Here is a 20,734-nt window from a genome sequence, read left to right as displayed (position 1 = left end):
GTAGTAAAAAAAAATAGAGTCAGCTGTTGCCGCTGTCACTGTCAGTGTCAAATGGTGTCAAACTTCTGTTATATTGTCATCGTACGTTGTCCAATTTCTTCAAACTTTTAGGATTTTGAAGAAATATTGAAAACAAAGAGACTATTAATGAAATAAAACGATTACCGGCTTCTTGTATATACAATGACGTTCCTAGAAGACACGTTGATTATTTTAATATCGCAGGTGAGACCAATAAATGTAAACATTGTAAGAGGTTAGGTGTTAAAAATCTTTCGATATATATTTTTTTAATGTTTGCTTTGATGTTTGTTAGACGAAGGTTGGTTTCGCATTTCTATATCCATGGCGATTGCTATTACTACCTGAATATATAAAGGCTCGTGCAGTAAATTTAGTTGTTTTTGCTTGCTTTGCCCTTGTCGGCAAATCTTTATTTTTTACGAAGATCTATCATAGAATATTTGACTGAGCAAGCTGGTATGTATCGCATTTTGTCCTATCTTTGGCACTTTAAAGTTTTATCAATCTATCTAAGTGTTTAATCCGTAGAGCTTAGTTCGTAATTTGCAACTAGATGGCGTTTTACATTTTTGCTTGAATCCTGCATCGCGCTATGGTTTCGTTACCATCAATTGTATAGCATATGAACGAAGATTAAAATGTCTTGTCTTGGGATCACGGAGTTTTATTCACTAAGTGTAGCTTTGTATCAGCTACACTATTCAATGACACTTGACACAGAAATGCACCTTCAACAATATTGTTTATGGAACTATCATTTTTAAAACAAATACCTAATATTGTTCACCATAATTTGTATTTCTAACTACATTATTTTACAATTTCCAGATAGTATTCTTCGTAGGCGGCTGGATATTCTTTGTGAAGCAGCTATTCCGAGACTATGAGGTGCATCATTTGCTGGTGCAGCTTATATTTTCTGTGACGTTTGCACTCAGCTGTACAATGTTTGAGCTTATTATCTTTGAAATCATTGATTATCTTGATTCTAGGTGAGTTGGTCACTTGTTTCATTAGGAAGTAATTGAATGTGTTACATACATTGAAATATAATTTTAATGTTATCAAAATGAGTTAGTGTAAAAAACTTTCATATTTCATCATGTAAATACTAATGAATATCACTTATCTGATCAATCAGATAGTATGCTAAATCATACCATATATCATACTCATTAAGATCTTTCATTAAGTCCATAATCAAGCAGTCAAATTAATAAAACTAAATCACTGACAATAAATATTTTTGTTCAATTAAAAAACTATTTACCTGTGATTTATTCTCAAAAAAAGTTTTTGTATGTATAGAATTTTGTACACTACCTAATAGTTATTGTGTAAAAAAATCAAATTTAACTCCTTTAAATTATGTCCATCTTTGATTCCAGCTCCCGATATTTCCACTGGAACATGGGTCTATATTCCTTGCTGTTCATGGTGATAGCATTAATACCATTTTATATAGCATACTTCTGCATCAGCAATATTAGATTTGGTGAGTAAAACTTATCTTTGTTGTAAGACTACTGGCTTCTGACAGTGGTTTTACCCACATAAAAATACAATACCCAGATAAAAAATTATCTATATGATATAAGTATAGGTTTAATATTCCACTGCTGAGCACCCATCTTTCCTCTAGCAAACTTATAATTACAAAAAATTGTTGAAGGTTCCATACTAAAATATTTTAATTTTTTTGATAAAATTATTTACTTAATTCTTCATGTTTTTATTTCAGTTTCTCAAAATATGATAAGGCCACTGACAATGTTCGTATGGTTCATATATTTGTACTTCTTCTGGAAGATTGGAGACCCATTTCCCATACTGAGTCCAAAACAAGTAAGTAATAGCTTTATTTTGAATTTTGCCAACGATTTTAATCGCATCCCTTGGGAACTAATTATACTTGACGCACCTGGATAAAAATAATAGCCTTCAGTGGTTATAACCTTTCTCGTTTTTAGGGCTATTAACTCAACTTCGGCAGATAAATCAGCACTTTTAGTATATCCAATAACCATCTTACCTTATCAAATCGGCCTAGTGGTTCCTGAGATTAGCATATTCAAACAAACAAACTCTTCAGCTTTAGAATATTAATATAAATAATTTGTACATATCAACATGAATTTTTGGTCTACCAAACTTGTTTCATGATGAAAATAAAGAGAATTTATTTCCGAGAGCCAAGCAAAAAAAACTTAATCTTGTATCAATCTGTTTCAGGGTATATTTTCAATAGAGCAAGGTGTCTCTCGAATAGGAGTGATTGGCGTTACAGTAATGGCCTTACTATCTGGATTTGGTGCAGTCAATTACCCGTATACTTCGATGGCTATATTTATAAGGTAAGCATATGCTTAGAAGATTACATTACAGATTTTTATTTATTTAAATTATAAATACTCCTTTATTTACTCTCTTAAAACCTCCTCTATAAACTCTCTAACGGACACCGTTACACACACCTCCTAAATACCCCTTTGTGTACCTAATATTTACCCTAATTCAATACTCCTCTTGTTTCTTCCTTATGTACTCTCTTATATCTTCCTTATGGACTCCCATTATAAAGTCTCTTATCTATTTCACCTAAATACTCGCTTATGTACTTCCTTATATGTACATATAATCACTTAGGGTCAATTCCCACTGAAAGAGCAGCGGCCGGCAGCGGCCGGCAGCGGCCGTAAATGCAAGGGATTGAGCGCGAGCGCGGCGGGCCGCGCGGCGCCGCGCTCCCGTACATTGTCCGTGCTCTTACGGCCGCTGCCGGCCGCTGCTCTCTCAGTGGGAATTGACCCTTAATAAGCATTACCTTTATAATTTTTTTCTTTCAAAGTCAAAGTTAATGAACATGAATTTTCAACCATATCAGATGAATATACCCACAATATTTTTTATTGTAAAGCACTGGTACTCCTAATATCCTAACTAATATCAGGTTAGACTGGAAGCTGACCCCAACATAGTTGGGAAAAAGGCTCGGAGGATGATGATTTTTTATGACTAGATCCAACTTGCTTTGAATGGATAATAATGGTTGAAGCTGAAGCTTTTATTCCGAATAATATTTTTTTTATAACATTTCAGACCAGTAACCCAATCAGATGTTCTATCAATCGAGAAAAAATTACTTCAAACCATGGACATGATATTGGTGAAAAAGAAAAGGATAGCATTAGCCGAAGCGAACAGTATGGGAGCGAGACAGCAATACAATATGTTGGACCAGAGTAATGTAAAGAATAGAGGAGGATTTTGGACTAATATTTTGTCTAGTGTTGGCAGTATTGCTAATCCTTTGGGCCATGGGAGTGAAAGTAAGTATTTTGCTTTATATTATGTATTGAAAGAATATTGACTATTGTTTCCATCAATTTAGTTGCTTGTGAGGTTCTAAAAACATCGAAAAGTTATGATATCTATGTACACTGTTCAATCGTACATAGATATATAACGGAATTTTTGTTTTAAACAAAATTTATCAGTATCTTTTGCACCAAACAAAATTAGTGATTGGTTTTATTTTAAAAAGAATTCCCAAAAAGAAGGATATTTTGCACAGCATTTTACCTATATTTTTTCTATAAAGCTATCTTGATATTCATATTAATAAACAAGATATACAAATCAAAACTACAAATAGGTATGAAGTGCAAAGAGTCTGTAAAAAAAAAACCGAATTAACTCATAACTTCAATTTCTCATACAATCAAATTATATTGACTAGTTCAGACCCAAACTCCACAGAAAGGTGGCAGAGTAAAACTCCTACAAAATTTCTCATTGGTACTAAGAGTGGGCGGGAGTTTCTTAAATTAAATTGCATTGATTGTTTAATAACTTCTCCAATTACCCATAATATATCTATTTTCAGACATCACCCAACTCCGTCAAGAGATATCAGGTCTAGAAGAATTAAGTCGGCAGCTGTTCCTAGAAGCCCACGACGCCAGAACCATGAGGGAGAAGATAGAGTGGTCCAACACCTTCCAGGGAAAATACTTTAATTTTCTCGGCTATTTCTTCTCGCTGTACTGCGTTTGGAAGATTTTTATTGTAAGTATATTTTTCAGTTTTACCAACAAAAAAAAAATATCTTGGAAGATAATCTATCGGCTGTGTCGTTCACAATCGCATTAAATCCTATCGCAAATACTTCATGATATTATATGGCGAATAGTAAAAAAAATACCTAATCCATTCCGTGGTTTACCTGAACGAAAAACGATTCCTGTGGTTACAGGAATTATTTTTCGTTTTTATAATTTACAACATCATGTGTAAAGTTAGGAGTATCAAATGTTTTGATCAGTTGACAGCTGCCAGTTTTCAAGGGAGAATTTCAGTTGTTTGTAATTACTGACTTTTGTATGGTGTTCTAATTTTCGCACATTTTTATTCTATTTACTTTGTTTGAAATATGCATTTTTTTATTTTTACGTATTTTTCTTTTTTCTTTGTGTTAACGACATATATTAACCAGTATATTAACGCATTTCATTTAATGTGATTGTGCTGCTATAACAACAAATACTGAAAACAAGAATAAATAAATATTTACGGGCTACACAACAAAGGTGCATTTTATAGATGAAACGGTTGTTTGTGACACCGACTCGCACTTGGCCGGTTTTTAGGGTTCCGTAGCCAAAATGGCAAAAACGGAACCCTTATAGTTTCGTCATGTCCGTCTGTCCGTCTGTCACAGCCGATTTACTCGGAAACTATAAGTACTACAGTGATGAAATTTGATGGGAATATGTGTTGTATGAACCACTACAAAAATATGACACTAAATAGTAAAAAAAAAATTGGGGGTGGGGTATACATGTAACTGAGGGATGAAATTTTTTTTTTCGATGTACATACCCGTGTGGGGTATCAATGGAAAGGTCTTTTAAAATGTCTCTGATCTCTATTTTTATAACTACGGGGTATAAAATTCTAAAAAAAATAGAGGTGATGCATGCTAATTAACTCTTTCAACGATTTTTGGTTTGATCAAAGTATCTCTTATAGTTTTTGAGATAGGTTGATTTAACTGTAATTTACGGAACCCTTCGTGCACGAGTCCGACTCGCACTTGGCCGGTTTTTTAGTCTAGGACCAAGTAACCAGCCACCCTATCGATTTTCAAGTAATTCTATAGGCACTGACCAGACACATGCCCAGCCAGCGCCCTTTCAAGATAAATCTTGTTTCTTATAACAGGACGTCTAAAACGTATAAAATACTCGGCGTCGTACTCAAGCCCCTATGTGTCGCGGTAACCAAACCATAGCGCGATCTAATTTTTCCACTAACGCCATCTATCGAGCGAGGTGGTAAACTTTTGCACTTGTGTAAAATATTACTAGTTTTTTTTTGTAACAAATTGTGTCTATAAAGCCAAATAGTATCTTTTAATATAATTTTTAATGGAATTGTATTTTTTTTATTGTGATTTTCGTCAAGTTTTACCCGCGAAACTTAACTTTAAAAGCAAAAGATAGTTAAATTGTACAAATGTATACTTTTTTGTACTTTTTTTGGCCTTAATAATAGGACTATAGGCCGTTCCCAATTACCCCAATCCCAATTATGTGCTTACTATAGATAGGAATTAATTAGGCACGCGGCTTGTATTGTATGGGGCTAATGTCGAAATTCTATCTACAGTTAGCAAATCAATCGATAGGTAGAATATTAGGAACGACTCTTAAGTGACAAACCCAACCAGTCTACCTACGTATTTATTTTCAAGTAATTCTATAGGCACTGACCAGACAAACGCCCAGCCAGCGCCCTTTCAAGATAAATCTTGTTTCTCTATTACAGAGTGTCTAAAACGTATGCGATACTTGGCGTCGGACTCAAGCCCCTATGTGTCGCGGTAACGAAACCATAGCGCGATCTAATTTTTCCACTAACGCCATCTATCGAGCACGGTGGTAAACTTTTGCACTTGAGTACAGTTGGTGTGAGAATTATTTTTGCCTAACTGCCAAAATTGCCAATTAGTATCTTATTAAATACATTTTTAATGTTATTGTATATTTTATTATCATTTTGTTGACAGTTTTGGCCTCGAAACATCGAAACTTTACTTAACTTTAAGTTTATAGTAATTCTGTCGCAGAAACCGACTTAACTGTGGCAAAAAATAGAATGATGAGCAGTGCTTAAAATTAAATTAAGTTTCAGTATTCTGTCTATAATTTAGTCTATTATGTCCCATTGTTGGCATTTTGCAAGTTTTTTAAACTGAATTAAAAAAAAGAGGGACTCAGTTTGATCTGTACGTATAATTGTGCGCGATTATCTCACACACCCGCATCCCGTGGAAACCTCTGCACGAACCCGGATAAAAAGTAGCCTATAGCCTTCCTCGATAAATGGGCTATCTAACACTGAAAGAATTTTTCAAATCGACCAGTAGTTCCTGAGATTAGCGCGTTCAAACAAACAAACAAACAAACTCTTCAGCTTTATAATATTAGTATAGATTTGGCTGTACCATTTTTTTATAATATTTTTCAAAGGTTTTCAAGTATATTATAGAAATCGCTTTTTTATTTGTTTCAGTCAACAATAAACATAGTATTCGACCGGGTCGGCAAGAAGGACCCCGTTACCCGCGGTCTAGAGATAGTCGTCCACTGGCTCGGCTGGCACATCGACGTCGCCTTCTGGTCGCAACACGTGTCTTTCATACTGGTCGGCTGTATCGTGCTGACCAGCATTAGGGGACTGCTGCTGACACTCACCAAGGTATGTATACTAGCTGTGTTACCCGTGGCCTAGAGATAGTCGTCCACTGGCTCGGCTGGCACATCGACGTCGCCTTCTGGTCGCAGCACGTGTCCTTCATACTGGTCGGCTGCATCGTGCTGACCAGCATCCGGGGACTGCTGCTGACACTTACCAAGGTTTGTATACTAGCTGCGTCGTCACCCGCGGCTTAGATAGTCGATGTTGATGGTATCATTATCCTATATGGACCCTCTCATTCATTCAGATATATACTATACCTTAAGAAGCGACTGCGTATCTGACCCCCACATGATGAAACTGGTTATCTGATCTCCTCATGCAGCGACTGCTTATCTGACCTCCTTATGAAGTAAATGCCTATCTGACCTCCTCAACCCAGTTACCCGTTGCTATATCATCATCATCTCCCGAGCCTTTTCCCAACTATGTTGGGGTCGGCTTCCAGTCTAACCGGATGCAGCTGAGTACCAGTGTTTTACAAGAAGCGACTGCCTATCTGACCTCCTCAACCCAGTTACCCGGGAAACCCGATACCCCTTGGTAAGACCGGCGTCAAACTTGCTCTCTTCTGACTACCCCGTAACGACTGCCAAGGATGTTCAATGACAGCCGGGACCTTCAGTTTAACGTGCCATCCGAAACACGTGCCAATGGTGTCCAAGATATACTCAGAAAAGTACACCCATTGCTATAATAACATTTTCTGTTATATAATTTAAGTAGAACTTACCAAACCTCTTTCTTTTCCAGTTCTTCTACAAGATATCATCATCGAAATCTTCGAACATCATTGTCCTAATCCTAGCTCAAATAATGGGCATGTATTTCTGTTCGTCGGTTCTGCTAATGCGTATGAATATGCCTTCGGAATACCGTATTATCATAACCCAAGTATTAGGAGATTTACAGTTTAATTTCTACCATAGATGGTTCGATGTGATATTTCTAGTTAGTGCGTTGTCTAGTATTTTTACGTTGTATTTAGCTCATAAGCAACCGTCTGTGAGTTAGTTTTGTAGGTTAAATTAAGGGAGTTAAATTGTGAGGGTTTTCTTAGTGTGTTGTTTGAGACAAAATAATTGTTTGAATGAGTTACCATTGGCACTGCACAAAAATAATACAGTTATATAATTGTTACATTATTTTAATGAAAACAAAAAAACTTTTTTCATAATTTTCGTTTGGGGTTGTGTAAGACCATTGGCTACATTCGCAAACTAAAAAAGAAAAATGCACTAAGAAAAAAACTCTTTTCTATTTTTTTCTTTCATTCTTGATATTGTGTGTGATGTAAATAAAGAAAATCGTTAAAATGAGATTTAGCCTCTTTATAATTATGTGCACTGAATCATACCAAAATTACTGAGTATTTGTTACAAGCAAATTGTTAATATTTGCCGTGTTACCTAAGGCACTGTGTGATCAAACGTATGTTGGGCTGTAAGACAAGACTTATAAGAAACTGCGTTTTTCTTTTTTCTAGTTGCTTATTACAGAGTTCTAAGGTTAACGCACACTTATCCTCCCAAAAGACCTATGTCATTTATTATCTGTCTCCTTAAATCTCTTTTTGTTTGAGTTTCACTAAATATTTCCTTGATGAACTTAACTTTGATGTAAAAATAATTAATTTCTTACTTTTGCGAATTGTGTAAGTTTATTACTGATTTTATAATCTAACTTCAAAATACTGAAATATTACTTAATGTTAAGTTTTACTAAAAACATTTATGTTATGGCAGAGAAAATTATATATGACGTTTGATAATTATTAATATTGAGTGATGTTTCAGTATTTGCCTGTAAGTCATGAAATAAAAGCAATACCTAACCAAAGTGGTTTCCTAAAAACATGTTACATATTAGTTTTAAGTACGAATAGTTTTGTTAAGACTGATAAAACTTAAAATTAAGGAAAAATAAAACTCCACGAAGTTTACAATTAAATAGTTTTATTTAACAATTTTTATTTATTTATTTATCTTACATAAACTATATCGAAATAGTTAAAAATAGAAAAGTTTACATGGAAAGGCCACCTTAAGTTACAGTTACTTAGGAAATAGAAAAAGTATCTCTTTTTTTTCTAAAAGTAATTTATTTATTTAGAAATTTCGAGAATTTGAACTTTACGATTGAAGCTATTTTATAGATATTTTCTTTGATTTAATCGATTTTAGTAAAGATTCGTGTACTTTGGATTTTATTGCACAACCACGATTTTCTAAAGGTACTTTTTTTGTAACTTTCAGACAAGCATAAAAGCAATTCAAGTAAAAATATTCAATTCCCACTTTATTAAAATATCTTATTTAAACTTCAAAGCGCACAATTATTTACAAAACCATAAACAAACAACGAATCTTTTAAAACCATAGACGTTTGGTGTTGCTTGAGCATAAATGTCAGATTGCTACTGTTGGCGAGTGTTGCCATGCTTGGGGAGTTTATTCTCCCATTAGATCTTCGTATTGTTTTCGGAAACAATCTCCCACGGGGAAGAAGTCCCAACATCTTTGTGTGTACATGTTCCAGACATAGGTTTCTTGACCTGAAAAAAAATATAGGTTATGGACTTTTTGAAAAAAATTACAACTTTTAAGTTCTTCTAACTTAAATGAGGCAGGTAAATAGATAAGGAAGTATTGGGGCCAGTAATAAATGTTTGAATCACTAAAATTTATTATATTAAAAATATCCTTTTTTAGACAAATCGATATCGATGATGCGATCGATGCTTTTTTTCAACTCAATTAGGTATTAAAAAGTACGTGCAGATCATGGTAGGCACATTTTGGAAAAAATATATAGAAAAACACAATTAAATGCCATATTTCACTTAAATTTTATTACCATAAAAGATAATACAACATACCTGTATACTCCGTATCGGGCTTATTGATGAGATGCATGAGGAAGAACATGTAGTTCGCTAGATTATGTTCCCTCTGCACGTGAGTGTCGAACCCGTGCGGCACCTGTAAACAAACAAATATTATTACATACGTATTTAAATCAAGTTTTCTTAATTTATTCGCATAAACATATGTTCATAAATACAGACAATATAAATTGAATTTTGCATTTATCTCTCTCAAGAAGAAGTAGCAAATGTACACCGACTTTCCGTTCCGTAAAAAGCGCTTGAAAATAATAACTAATAATTTGTGACTACTTTTTAGGTATGATGTGTAACACGTTTTCCTATTCTACTAGAAAATTTTAAAGTTATTTGCAAGGTTCTCGAAATTCAGTAAATTTAATGACCAGAAATGTTCATAATCCAGCGATTTCAAATCAAATAGACCAACGTCTTCTCTCCTCACAATGGTTAGAAATACTTATAGTATTTTCGTTCCTCAAATTTTGTCGAATAATTAAAAGTTATAGCTACCTAAAAACTTTATAAAAATATACGTACTTTATCAAAATAGTCTTTATTGATGCCGCATATGAAGCAGTTGGACTCCATGTCCTCCTTCACGGACTCCAACTGGTCACGCAGCTCTCCGAACGCGTCGATGATCAGACCTGAAATAGTACATTTTTACGTTAGATGGAGTACACTAACCTCTTGTATGTCGCTTAGTATAAAACAATGCTTATAAAAAAATTAAAATCAATTGTGTCTCGCGTGTATTGCATTCCGAGATAAAACGGGTTAATCCCACAAAAACATGTTCCGTCTTACCACAAAAACTTTTAAACGTCAGTTTATGCCTTGTCTAAAAAAATTTCAAATTATGACGTTGACATATGGTTCATTTTGCAGCCAAAATTTTATTAGACAAGTGTAAAACAGGGTTTAAAGTTTTTGTAGTAAAACCCGTTATCTTTTAATTATAACATAATTTTGAAACTATATACATAAGCTATATAAGCCTAATTCCATATTTACATAAAAAAGAAAATTTTATACTAATAAAGGGTGTAGAAAAATTTCCACTTCAGTAACTCGAACATGTGGGTTTTGCGGTTTAAAACAGGGAGCAAAGTCGACTTTTACTCGTGAGAAAAAACATGGCCATCCCGATTAATCAATATATCCATTGCTAGCTTTGTCTCATTGGTAGTCCAAGAATTTGAAATTAAATAACGAAGAAAAATAAAAGACTTTCGGCGGATTTTGTTTTTTTTTTCTATTTATCTCTATAACTTACCCTGGAGAATAGCGAGCAGGATGACGATGATGAAGAAGAAGAAGGAGATGTCGAAGATGATGCGGTACACCTCGGAGTCGTCTCCGTCGGGCGGCTCCAGCTCGTCTCCGATACCACCACCCGCTCTCACGCCCTTGTAGAGGTTGAACACGAAGCACTAGGGGGAAAAAGAGTTAATGTTTTATTGAAAGGGGATGTAGATGTTTTGTTTCAGAGAAGCAAGTATTTCACCTATGAGAGTATAAAAAGGAGGACATAAGGTGAGTACATAAAAGTCCCTTATGTACTCATATCGCTATGTATTGTCTTATCTTCTATGTAGTTCCCTTATGATCTTCCTTTATGTAGTCTACCTATGTACTTACTACTTTATGTCATCCCCTATGTTATCCTTTATATTATCCCCCAAAAGTACTTTCTTATGAATTCCCAAAATATACTACCTCATACACTCCCTTATGTACCCCCCAAGGCACGAAGTTGGTACTACCCCAAAGAATTCCTTTAAGAACTCCCCTAATATACTCCCTTTGTGTTTTTTCAGTTTGGTTGTAGTAGTATTTTTAATCTTATTACACCTCCCAAGGCATACCGAATTTCAACCATATTTTTTTGATTCTCTACAAAAACTTGCTTAAGAAGATCATGAATATCATGGGTATTTAGTACATATAGATAAATAGTTTACCGTCAACATATCATGGCAGTTCCTGTTGACCTCATCATCCTCCTCCTGCACGTAGAACTTGCGGAAGAAGTTGAACGCGATCACCGTGTAGATGTACACTATTATAGTTAGCAGCATCACTGTTAATACCAGCTGAAAGACACATAAAAAATATTGTAAGGACTGGATTGATGGTCTATCATCAACATCATCATCATCATCATCTCAGCCGGCGGACGTCCACTGCTGAACATAGGCCTCCCCCTTAGATCTCCACAGATACCTGTTGGAGGCGACCTGCATCCAGCGTCGACGGCGACCTATATGAGGTCGTCTGTTCACCTTGTTGGTGGACGTCCTACGCTGGGCTTGCTAGTCCGTGCAATACTTCTCCATAAGACCCACTTCTTGGAACCGTGCACCTTTCTTAAGAATCTATAATAGGTCTAAACGAAATAAGAACCTTCGAATTTTAGTGGTTTTAGAATATTTTATGCCCATGATATATCAAGATTCGCTGGTTTATAGCATTTTTACCCTTGCATCAAGATAATTACTTTGAAAATCCTGAGTGCCCCTTTTCTTCACACTTATCTTAAAACGGGGTCTTGCGTTAGGTGTAACTCAATGGAGGACTATTCAAAATATAAAATGGCATATGGCTGACCCAATTGAAATTTTAACAGCATTTTTCAGGATTATAGAAACGCTGATCTCGTAAAACACATAGTAGTATAAATTTTCCACAATTTAACAGTATTAAAAAAATAGTTAAATAACATACCTGTTTCCCATTATGCGTGACAGATTGCAAGATAGTCCTCAGCGTCTTGAACCCAACAGCCACATCCAGCAGATGAGCAGCAAAGAAGAAGTTATTGAAGTTCCCCATCACAGAGAACGAGAAGTACCATAGAGAGTAGAGGAACGAGTTGTCTGTGATCGTCACGCCAGCTTTCCATACTTGGTAGCGCCAGTCTATGTTGATTATGCTGGGAATAGACAAGTTTTTTTTTAAATTCCCTTCTATTAAGTTTCCTTTTGTAAGGTTGGTCATTTGATGATGATGAAAAAGAGTAAGTGTGGATTTTATTGCACTTTCTTCTCCATATAAGCTACTTTTAAATTGGGCAACTAGAATATTTTTGACTTTGTTGAATGCTTGTAAAGTCTTAAATGAAATAAATTACTTGATGACTTGCAGATGCTCTGCAATATTTGTAAACACAAAATATGAATGTAGCTTTTTAAAGTATCGAAATAAATTGAAATGTTTTTCTACCTCAAAAATGTATTGTAAATGACCAGTGAATAAATATGAGCTACAAGACATTCTTTTACAAAGTGCTTTCTATTCTAGAGGGCTTTGTCGGTCTTAAATATAATTAAAAGTCAGTTTTAATATAAAGAAAAACTAAAAAAAACTACAAACATCCAAATTGGGAACCTCCTCCTTTATGGAAAGTTGGACAAAATGATGATAATTATGAGACAGACGAGACACACATCGTTATTTTAAACCCCACCAGAATTACAAAAAATACTCACTAATGAATAAGTCCTTTGCTGCCTTCTTCTTCCTGCGCGGAGAAGGAAGTCTTCTCCATGCCGAGCATGTTAGAGATGGAGTCGAAGTCGTAAGTTTCAGAGTATTTGGCGCGAACCTTCTTTTTGACGAACTTATCCCAGTAGTTCACGGGGAACGATCTGAAAAAGATTTAATTTATGTAAGTATTGAAGATATGATTTGAAAAATCGCTTTAAAATTTAGTTTGATATGTAAACTTTTTTATCCATATAAATAGGTACGAAGATACATTAGTGGGTTGAATTTTTTTTTGGAAAATACCTACTTGTTTAATAATGTTCTTTTATTGGTCTAGGTATGCGTATATCTTTGAGGAAATCTGGACGTAGGAGTTAGGAATCAAAAATTCAGCTCCATAAAACATGCCTTACCTAAGATGATATTGTCACTGTTACAAACAGACAGATACTTATCGTTATATGTTTGCAGATGATTCCAAGGATATTTTGTCGGTATTGTAGCAGTGAACTGGTATATAAGGATGAGTAAGTATTGTGAAGAAATCGTATAATTTAAAAATAATTTCTGTAGAACACAACCTAACTGGCCATTGGTCATTTCTGTTGTTATATAAACAAGTTAAATATAACTAACTTGGCAGATATAACGAGTTTGTCCCAATGACTCTTCAAGTCGTCGTCTTCCGGCTGTTCCGCGATGTATAATCCATCAAACTCCAGTTTACGAGCGATTTCCTTTTCACGTTTGAATATAGCTAGCGGCACCTGGAATATAGGAAATAAGAAATATTTTAAAATGTTTTTTAGGATAAGGAATGTTTTTACATCTTGTAGATACGTAACGTCACGACTTCCAAAAACACTAAAAAGCAAAAAAAAACTAATTTTAGTGCATCGGCCTAGAAGTCGGTGGCAAAATTAACTTAGTAATATCCATTAGACACCGATTTCTAGGCCGATGCACCTAAAATTAGTTTTTTTTAGCACCTACGCTAACTTTATTCGGGACGGTGGTTTAAACGAGGTACAAAACCACGTTTTATAATAAGGTGGAATGTGCTTAGTAGGTATATAATATTATTTACTTACAATAATTTAAATACCTATAGACAAATAAGGAAAAGGCTAAGCAAATGATGATAAAACTCACCTTAAGATGATAATATCCTATAAGTATAGCCAGAGACACGATAGAGTGCAGCACGGCGGCCATCTTAATGACGTGCTCCATGTAGAAGAAATCCTCGTCTATGTGCACTACTTCTAGCGCGTCGTCGTCTTCGCCTGATTCGCCGCTACCTCCTGAAAATTATATAGGGTAATGTTATTTTATTTGTTTTAAGGACTGTGAAAGTACCTTAAGAATCGGGGAGGGGAATCAAAGAAACAATAAGATTTTGAACTACAGAATAGAGTGAATCCTGTACCTAAAATAGAGTGAAATCTTCGCTTCGGTTTTAGTGGAGCTTTTAAGTTTTAGCAGTAACTTTTTCGCCACCTAGAAATAGGTTGTTTTAAACTACATAGGTACTTGGGTCTATAATATATATAAAATATATCTTACCATCGCCACTACCAGAACCTGCTCCAGACCCTGAACCGCCACCAGCAATGATGTCACCCAGACCTGAACCCTCACCACCTTCAGCATCCAGAGTAGATACCTGGAAGAGCATAGAATATGTGGTTAAAGTCCTCTTACGGTTTCACCCGCGTGTAGCTTCCCAAAAGTAAAAGAATTTTCCAGTCGGTTCAGTGGTGTCGGACCCGTTTCTGTACAAACATAGATTTTGCGTCGATTTTTTTTTACCATATGTAGCTTACATGTACCAATTACCAAAGCATTATATGTACCAATATTTACTTATAATATAACTTTTTGCGTATTGATAACAAATTAAAAGCTTTTTATTAAAATCACGGAATTGGTAGAGAATCATGCACGCATTTTATTACTATTTTTTTTCATTTGATATCTAAATCTCAAATTGACTGCAGGTATATTTTCCGCCAAAATAAAAAAAAATCTTACGTACCTTATAAAACAGCAACACGAAGTTGATACAGAACGCTAACACGAGAGCCACATACTTCAAGTTATAGAAGTTGCGAGCTAAGAACGATACTGCGCGGCGAGTGTACTGCGAGAGATCCACTTGAGACAGCGCTGATGGGGCCGGCCCTTGTACCGCCTGGGGGGTAAAGTGAACGTTGAGAAACGGGGTAAAATTAGGGTCAATAAAAGGGTAAAATTAGGGATAGTATAAGGGTAAAAATAGGGATAGTAAAAAGGTAAAATTAGGGATAGTAAAAGGGTAAAATGGGGGTTAAAAACAGGGTAAAGTGAGGGTTAATAGCAGGGAAGAGAAAGGAGGTAAAAAAATGTGAAATAGGGACTTATCTAGTTATATTGATATAAGTAAATGGAAATGCTATTGTACCTTTTTTGGCCTCAAAAATGATTTCGAGCGTCCAGGCTGCATTAATTGGCAAAAAATGGCAATGATGTAATGAATATGTTAATACACTTTTTGATAAAAAGTCAATGGCGATGCGCAACTTAATTCTGAGCACAAGTATGGCTCATACCCACCTAAATTAACCGCTGGTTCTTTGGACCATGACGAAAAAAAGTTTTGCCATAACATGCTCATAAATTACTTGTACATTAAATAATATGAATTAATGTAGAACTTTCAGTATCATTTCAAAATAGTTTTAACAATTTATGCATACAATTTCTACCTATGTTTCTAAGCAGAAAATGAAGTGAGACAAGCACGACTGCCTGATCTACCAAAGCTTACTATTTCTGCGGATTGTCTTACGATTTGCCTAATTATTTTTTTCAAATGTTTTTATTTCAAAGCACTGCGAATATACCTACGCTACTCTATGTATACGAAGCATATACAACATAAAGGTATCATTAATTATGTAGACGAAGCATAGACAATATAATGTCGTTAACTTACCTTTTTGCTCTCAGCTTCAATGGCGGACATAGCAGCTTGTTGAGCCGCTTGCGCTTCCATTCTCTCTTGAGCTTGCTTCTTGGCTTGTTCGCCACTGTTTATAAAAAAGTTTCATCATTCAGTTATTCAGAATCTCCGTTTGTATATAATTTGCATGTGTTTTTTGGGATAACAATAACCTTTTAGTGTCGAAACATAGAATAGACTAAAGTAATTTTGATGCATATGGCCCACGATACAAACGACATCCAATGAGGGTTTTCTAAAATGGCAATGTCCACGAGGTGGCAGCACCGAATCGTCAGGTCCAGGTAACTGTCAAAGTGCTTATCTTTACTATGAATAGTGAACGATTTTAGTATTTTTTTAAATTTTATAATTAAAGCACTGCATTATTGTTTTACTATTGCGGTTGAGTAAATAAAAAAAACTAAATCATATTGTGTTAACAAATTTTTCAACAAGCTTTTCCTTAGTACCAGTGACTTTTGCACCCTCTCTCTTAGCTCAATTTTTAGTTCGGAAACCTCATTTTGACCGTAGTCCATAATAAAATCAATAACACTTCCAATATAACAGAATTTCAATAAACAATAAGTTCGGACCCTACAATTCCATACTATTTGACAGCTGTTTGGACCAGATGCATACGTGGCGCCACCCTGTGGCAGAAAAATTTGAGAAGACCCTCATTGTGATTGAAAAAATAATTTGGATGCGTAAGGCATTAAGTTTTACCGTGTCCCTGGTACAAAACGTGGGTTTTAGTCAGTGACGTGGTACACCTCTGCCTCCTCGCCTGATGATGGAGTGGTGCTAGTAAGCTATCTATCTATCACATACCCGAGCAAGTCAATAAGAGAAGGTGGTCTCTGCTCCTCAGTGTGGTCTATGCTCTCGTCAGGTGACACCTCTGCCTCCTCGCCTGATGATGGAGTGGTGCTAGTGATGATGGAGTGGTGCTAGTGATGATGGAGTGGTGCTAGTGATGATGGAGTGGTGCTAGTAAGCTATCTATCTATCACATACCCGAGCAAGTCAATAAGAGAAGGTGGTCTCTGCTCCTCAGTGTGGTCTATGCTCTCGTCAGGTGACACCTCTGCCTCCTCGCCTGAAGATGGAGTAGAGGTGCTGGGTGATTCGTGCGGTTTTACTTGTATCCTGGAATTTTGAGGAAGATAAATCGTTGATTTTTAGGTATATAAATATGGGGTTTATTTTGTAGTTAAACTAGATAAATGGTTGGTTGTTATTGGTTAAAATCATGGGTATTTTGTAGTAATATCAATTCTATTTCACATTGAGGTTTTGCAAGGGAAAAATGTGCCTTATCCTCGTCGCTGTCGTAGTCCGTAGTGTCGTAGCAATAACCGTGCTACGCCGTAGCAGACATTAAACTTAGAAAGTATTTCAAGTGCATCACATTCGTTGAAATTTTTGTTTTGTTTTTTTTTTTGGCATATTTCAATTTAACATAAGATGAATTCAGAACCTCCTTTTTTGGAAATCTGTTAAATATTTTTAACACGTCCGTCCCCTCAAAAATAAAGGCGTGTCGTGAACTCGTCACTAATAAATTCACCTATTATTTCTAAAGATTTTTAGCTACTTACTGTCCATTGTCTTCTTTAGTGATATCGAGTCCGAATGCCGACACTTGCATCTGTCCGGTATCATCAGCTGGTGGTAACGCCGGCAGATGTCGAGAACCTGTTTTTTTATAAATAGAAAGAACAATATTAGTGGTCAGTTAAAAATTAAATGGTCTTGGTTATATCAATTCGATATGGTGAAAAATTCACATACATTAAATTCAGGTGGATGAAGGAGTATATAAGAGTAGAACACAGAACGTTTACTCGTACATTTACCGGGAGTACATAGGGAGTAGGTACATAAAGGAGGGAGTACATAGGAGCAGTATATAAGATAGAAAGCGCACATAGGAGGTGTACATAAAGGGTAGTACATAAGGGTGTATAAAGATAGAGTACATAAGGGTAATTTTGTGAGTAGAGTATATAGGGGTAATACATAAAGGAGAGTTCAAGGGGTAGTACATAAGGGTAAAGGTACACGTAGAGGTGGTACAAAAGGGAGTACATAATAAGTTCCACAAAGTACATTGTATGGCCATAGATTATTAAATTGACCCCGAGATTGAAATTGTAAATACTGTTTGACAATTCGCCAAACATAGACTATTGTATCCCTTGGTATTAGTGAACAATAAACGATGACAATAATATTCACAAACAAAAAAACAACATTAAGTTATAGATGTTAAACGTTGCACAACATAGATTTTCCCTGTATAATATGGGTAAAAGTATGACTTTATAAATAAAATAAAAACTTGGTTAACGAGTCAGTAACTTAAATTATATATTTTTAAGTGAGAACATTTAGAGAAATAATGATGATTTTTGACAAATTTACCAACCATAAATGTTAACTGGACCTCTTAAAAAACATATTGTCGTATACATGGTAAAAACTATAAATGTACCAAAGTGAATTTTATTTGTGGCAAAGTTAAAAGTAATCCCAGTTCCTTGGTTTTCTAAAGATTATTTGATTACATCAGAAATAAATATTAAAGCCATAATAAAACTTTCAGGAAGTAGGCATTTAAGTGCATGTGCGATTACACATGACGCACTTTTTGTGCGACGGATTCTGGGATACGAAATATTTATATGATATACACAAAAAGTCTGTCGTGTAGTTTTGATATTAATAAATTTTAATAGTCACTGACTCATACCATATGTAAAAATAACCTCATACACTGTTAGCTTACCTGTTACCCAAAAGCAGATTTGTTACACCATATAATGTTAACGCCAATTATAAGTAATTAATGATTATTAATGAACATAATTTTGAAAACATTAAGTAGGTGTTATATGTTAAACCTGCGTTTGGCGATTTAGTGTTTCTTGTTGTAGCTATTGGTCACTGTTGGAATAAATTAACTTACTTATTGTACTCAACTTTTTTTGTATAAAAGAATGTATTTATTTGTAATTTTAATTTAGCATTAGGTGTCAGATACATCAGGTTATCGATAAAATGTATTATGGGAAAACATTTTATGTTAGCTACGGATTAATCTTAAAATCTAAATGTAATAAAAAATAAGTACTTTTGTTAAAGTTTACCGCCATTTGAATTGTACATTATGTACATTAAAGTTAACTGTAGCCTTCGCAAAGTATATAAAATCATTTCAGAATTTTAAAGCTTTCAGCGAGCCGCCGCAGGAGTGAAAATATACATAGGTGAAAACATACACTTACTTTAAAAAAGTAATCAGTTTCTTTCAATATTAATCTCAAAAATCTTGATCACAGAATTATTATTTTTTAAATCTATTTTAATGGACTTCATTTATTTACTTTCTTTAGTTCCCCCAGTGACCAACAACCATATTTGCGAAGCGCCACTCGTATATACCTTGTGTTGTGTCTTACTTTGTGTCGCTAGCAACCTGTGTCTCAACTGACCGATTTTCTCCTCCTCCGTAGGCTCTGGAGGCGGTTCATCCGTTTGAGGACCTCGCATCAGACCCAAGAGTACTCCGAATATATACCTGGAGAAATAATGGGGTTAGAAAGTGGTTTTGTGGGGGTTTGGGGAGGAAGTTTGTGTGCTGTTTTTTTTTTGGAAGGCAGTGTAAGACTAAGCGATAGTAGTGCTATTTCTATAGATAGGTATACAACTAATTTGGATAGTCTAGTTAGGGGAATATAGAAGACTAAGAAGATTTCCAAACCATTTGGCAATAAATGTTTTAAAATAGATAGATAATCATGTATTTACATAATATAATAAAGTGAGTTACTGTTCAGGTGTCAAAATAACTTTAATAAGACTCGCACATTTACACTAGGACACATATGTTTGAATCTTAAACTACACAGGCGGATCTAGAGATATTATTGCCCAGTTTAAAAGGTGATAAGTACACATTGACTATTTTATTGCCTTGGAAGTTTTAATATGGAATTCTAAGCATAGAGTATCTGTACATGTATACTCCTAAAGTCCTAAATTCTATTTTACATTTGCTCTCGTGCTTAAGCTTCTACGGAAGAATCTGTGCAATAAATAATTAAGACACTTATACATATCTATTCATCTACAGACAGACATATTGCTTTATGTATATACACATTTTTACACACACATGCTTAATTGGTGATTAGAAAAATGTGAAAATAAAGAAGAAACAGCGTCAATGTGAATGAAAAATAAAAGTTTGGTGTATTTACATAGATATAGGAGGATTTCTGACTTGTGACGTGTGAAATATAATTAATAAATAAATAGTGTAAAACAAATTGAACTTTATGGCAACACTTTTCAGTATTGCCAGCTTTATTATGGTTATTATGGTGAGATATTCGACATACTCTTATTTACTTAAAGATGATGAACCAATTTACTTTTTTTACCGAAGTTTACTTCTGAACTACTTTTTTTGTCACAAGCCAAAAAACCCTAAACAACCACAATTTGAAATAGTGAAGCATTTACCAATGACTGTGCACCAAACGTAGCGTGTAACACAAACGTAAAATATCACTTAT

General features: G+C 34.8%; 2 protein-coding genes across 2 annotated transcripts in view; one reads left to right on the top strand and one right to left on the bottom strand.

The window, feature by feature from the left end:
• The first annotated feature begins 60 nt into the window (after positions 1-60).
• On the top strand, positions 61-8,752 carry LOC110382003 (Golgi pH regulator). The gene is made up of 9 exons (XM_064042447.1): positions 61-225; positions 853-1,016; positions 1,413-1,519; positions 1,766-1,869; positions 2,257-2,378; positions 3,124-3,353; positions 3,911-4,092; positions 6,601-6,786; positions 7,540-8,752. The coding sequence occupies exons 1-9, from the start codon at positions 184-186 to the stop codon at positions 7,798-7,800; spliced, it is 1,398 nt and encodes a 465-aa protein (XP_063898517.1). The 5' UTR covers positions 61-183; the 3' UTR covers positions 7,801-8,752.
• Positions 8,753-8,954: 202 nt separating this feature from the next.
• LOC110378002 (ryanodine receptor) overlaps positions 8,955-20,734 on the bottom strand; it is a 163,501-nt gene continuing 151,721 nt past the window's right edge. The window contains exons 98-112 of the mRNA XM_064042448.1: positions 19,616-19,734; positions 17,753-17,849; positions 17,169-17,300; positions 16,140-16,233; positions 15,201-15,356; positions 14,729-14,828; positions 14,315-14,466; positions 13,799-13,929; positions 13,165-13,323; positions 12,401-12,608; positions 11,638-11,769; positions 10,950-11,106; positions 10,211-10,320; positions 9,665-9,767; positions 8,955-9,340 (exon numbers count right to left, since the gene is read on the bottom strand). Coding sequence (XP_063898518.1) covers positions 9,237-9,340; positions 9,665-9,767; positions 10,211-10,320; positions 10,950-11,106; positions 11,638-11,769; positions 12,401-12,608; positions 13,165-13,323; positions 13,799-13,929; positions 14,315-14,466; positions 14,729-14,828; positions 15,201-15,356; positions 16,140-16,233; positions 17,169-17,300; positions 17,753-17,849; positions 19,616-19,734 — 1,954 coding nt within the window. The 3' untranslated portion in view covers positions 8,955-9,236. The remainder of the gene's footprint in view (positions 9,341-9,664; positions 9,768-10,210; positions 10,321-10,949; positions 11,107-11,637; positions 11,770-12,400; positions 12,609-13,164; positions 13,324-13,798; positions 13,930-14,314; positions 14,467-14,728; positions 14,829-15,200; positions 15,357-16,139; positions 16,234-17,168; positions 17,301-17,752; positions 17,850-19,615; positions 19,735-20,734) is intronic.

The sequence above is a fragment of the Helicoverpa armigera genome, chromosome 28 (assembly GCF_030705265.1).
Source record: "Helicoverpa armigera isolate CAAS_96S chromosome 28, ASM3070526v1, whole genome shotgun sequence".
Taxonomy (NCBI): Eukaryota; Metazoa; Arthropoda; class Insecta; order Lepidoptera; family Noctuidae; genus Helicoverpa; species Helicoverpa armigera.
Note: the sequence above shows the minus strand (reverse complement) of the source record. Positions and strands in the feature narration are given on the sequence as shown.

Bases quoted from the DNA above. Each gene is read 5' to 3' on its own strand.
- LOC110382003 (XM_064042447.1), top strand. From the start codon at position 184: ATGACGTTCCTAGAAGACACGTTGATTATTTTAATATCGCAG. The intron at 1,870-2,256 runs GTAAGTAATAGC...AATCTGTTTCAG, and splicing joins CCATACTGAGTCCAAAACAA to GGTATATTTTCAATAGAGCA. The intron at 2,379-3,123 runs GTAAGCATATGC...ATAACATTTCAG, and splicing joins TCGATGGCTATATTTATAAG to ACCAGTAACCCAATCAGATG.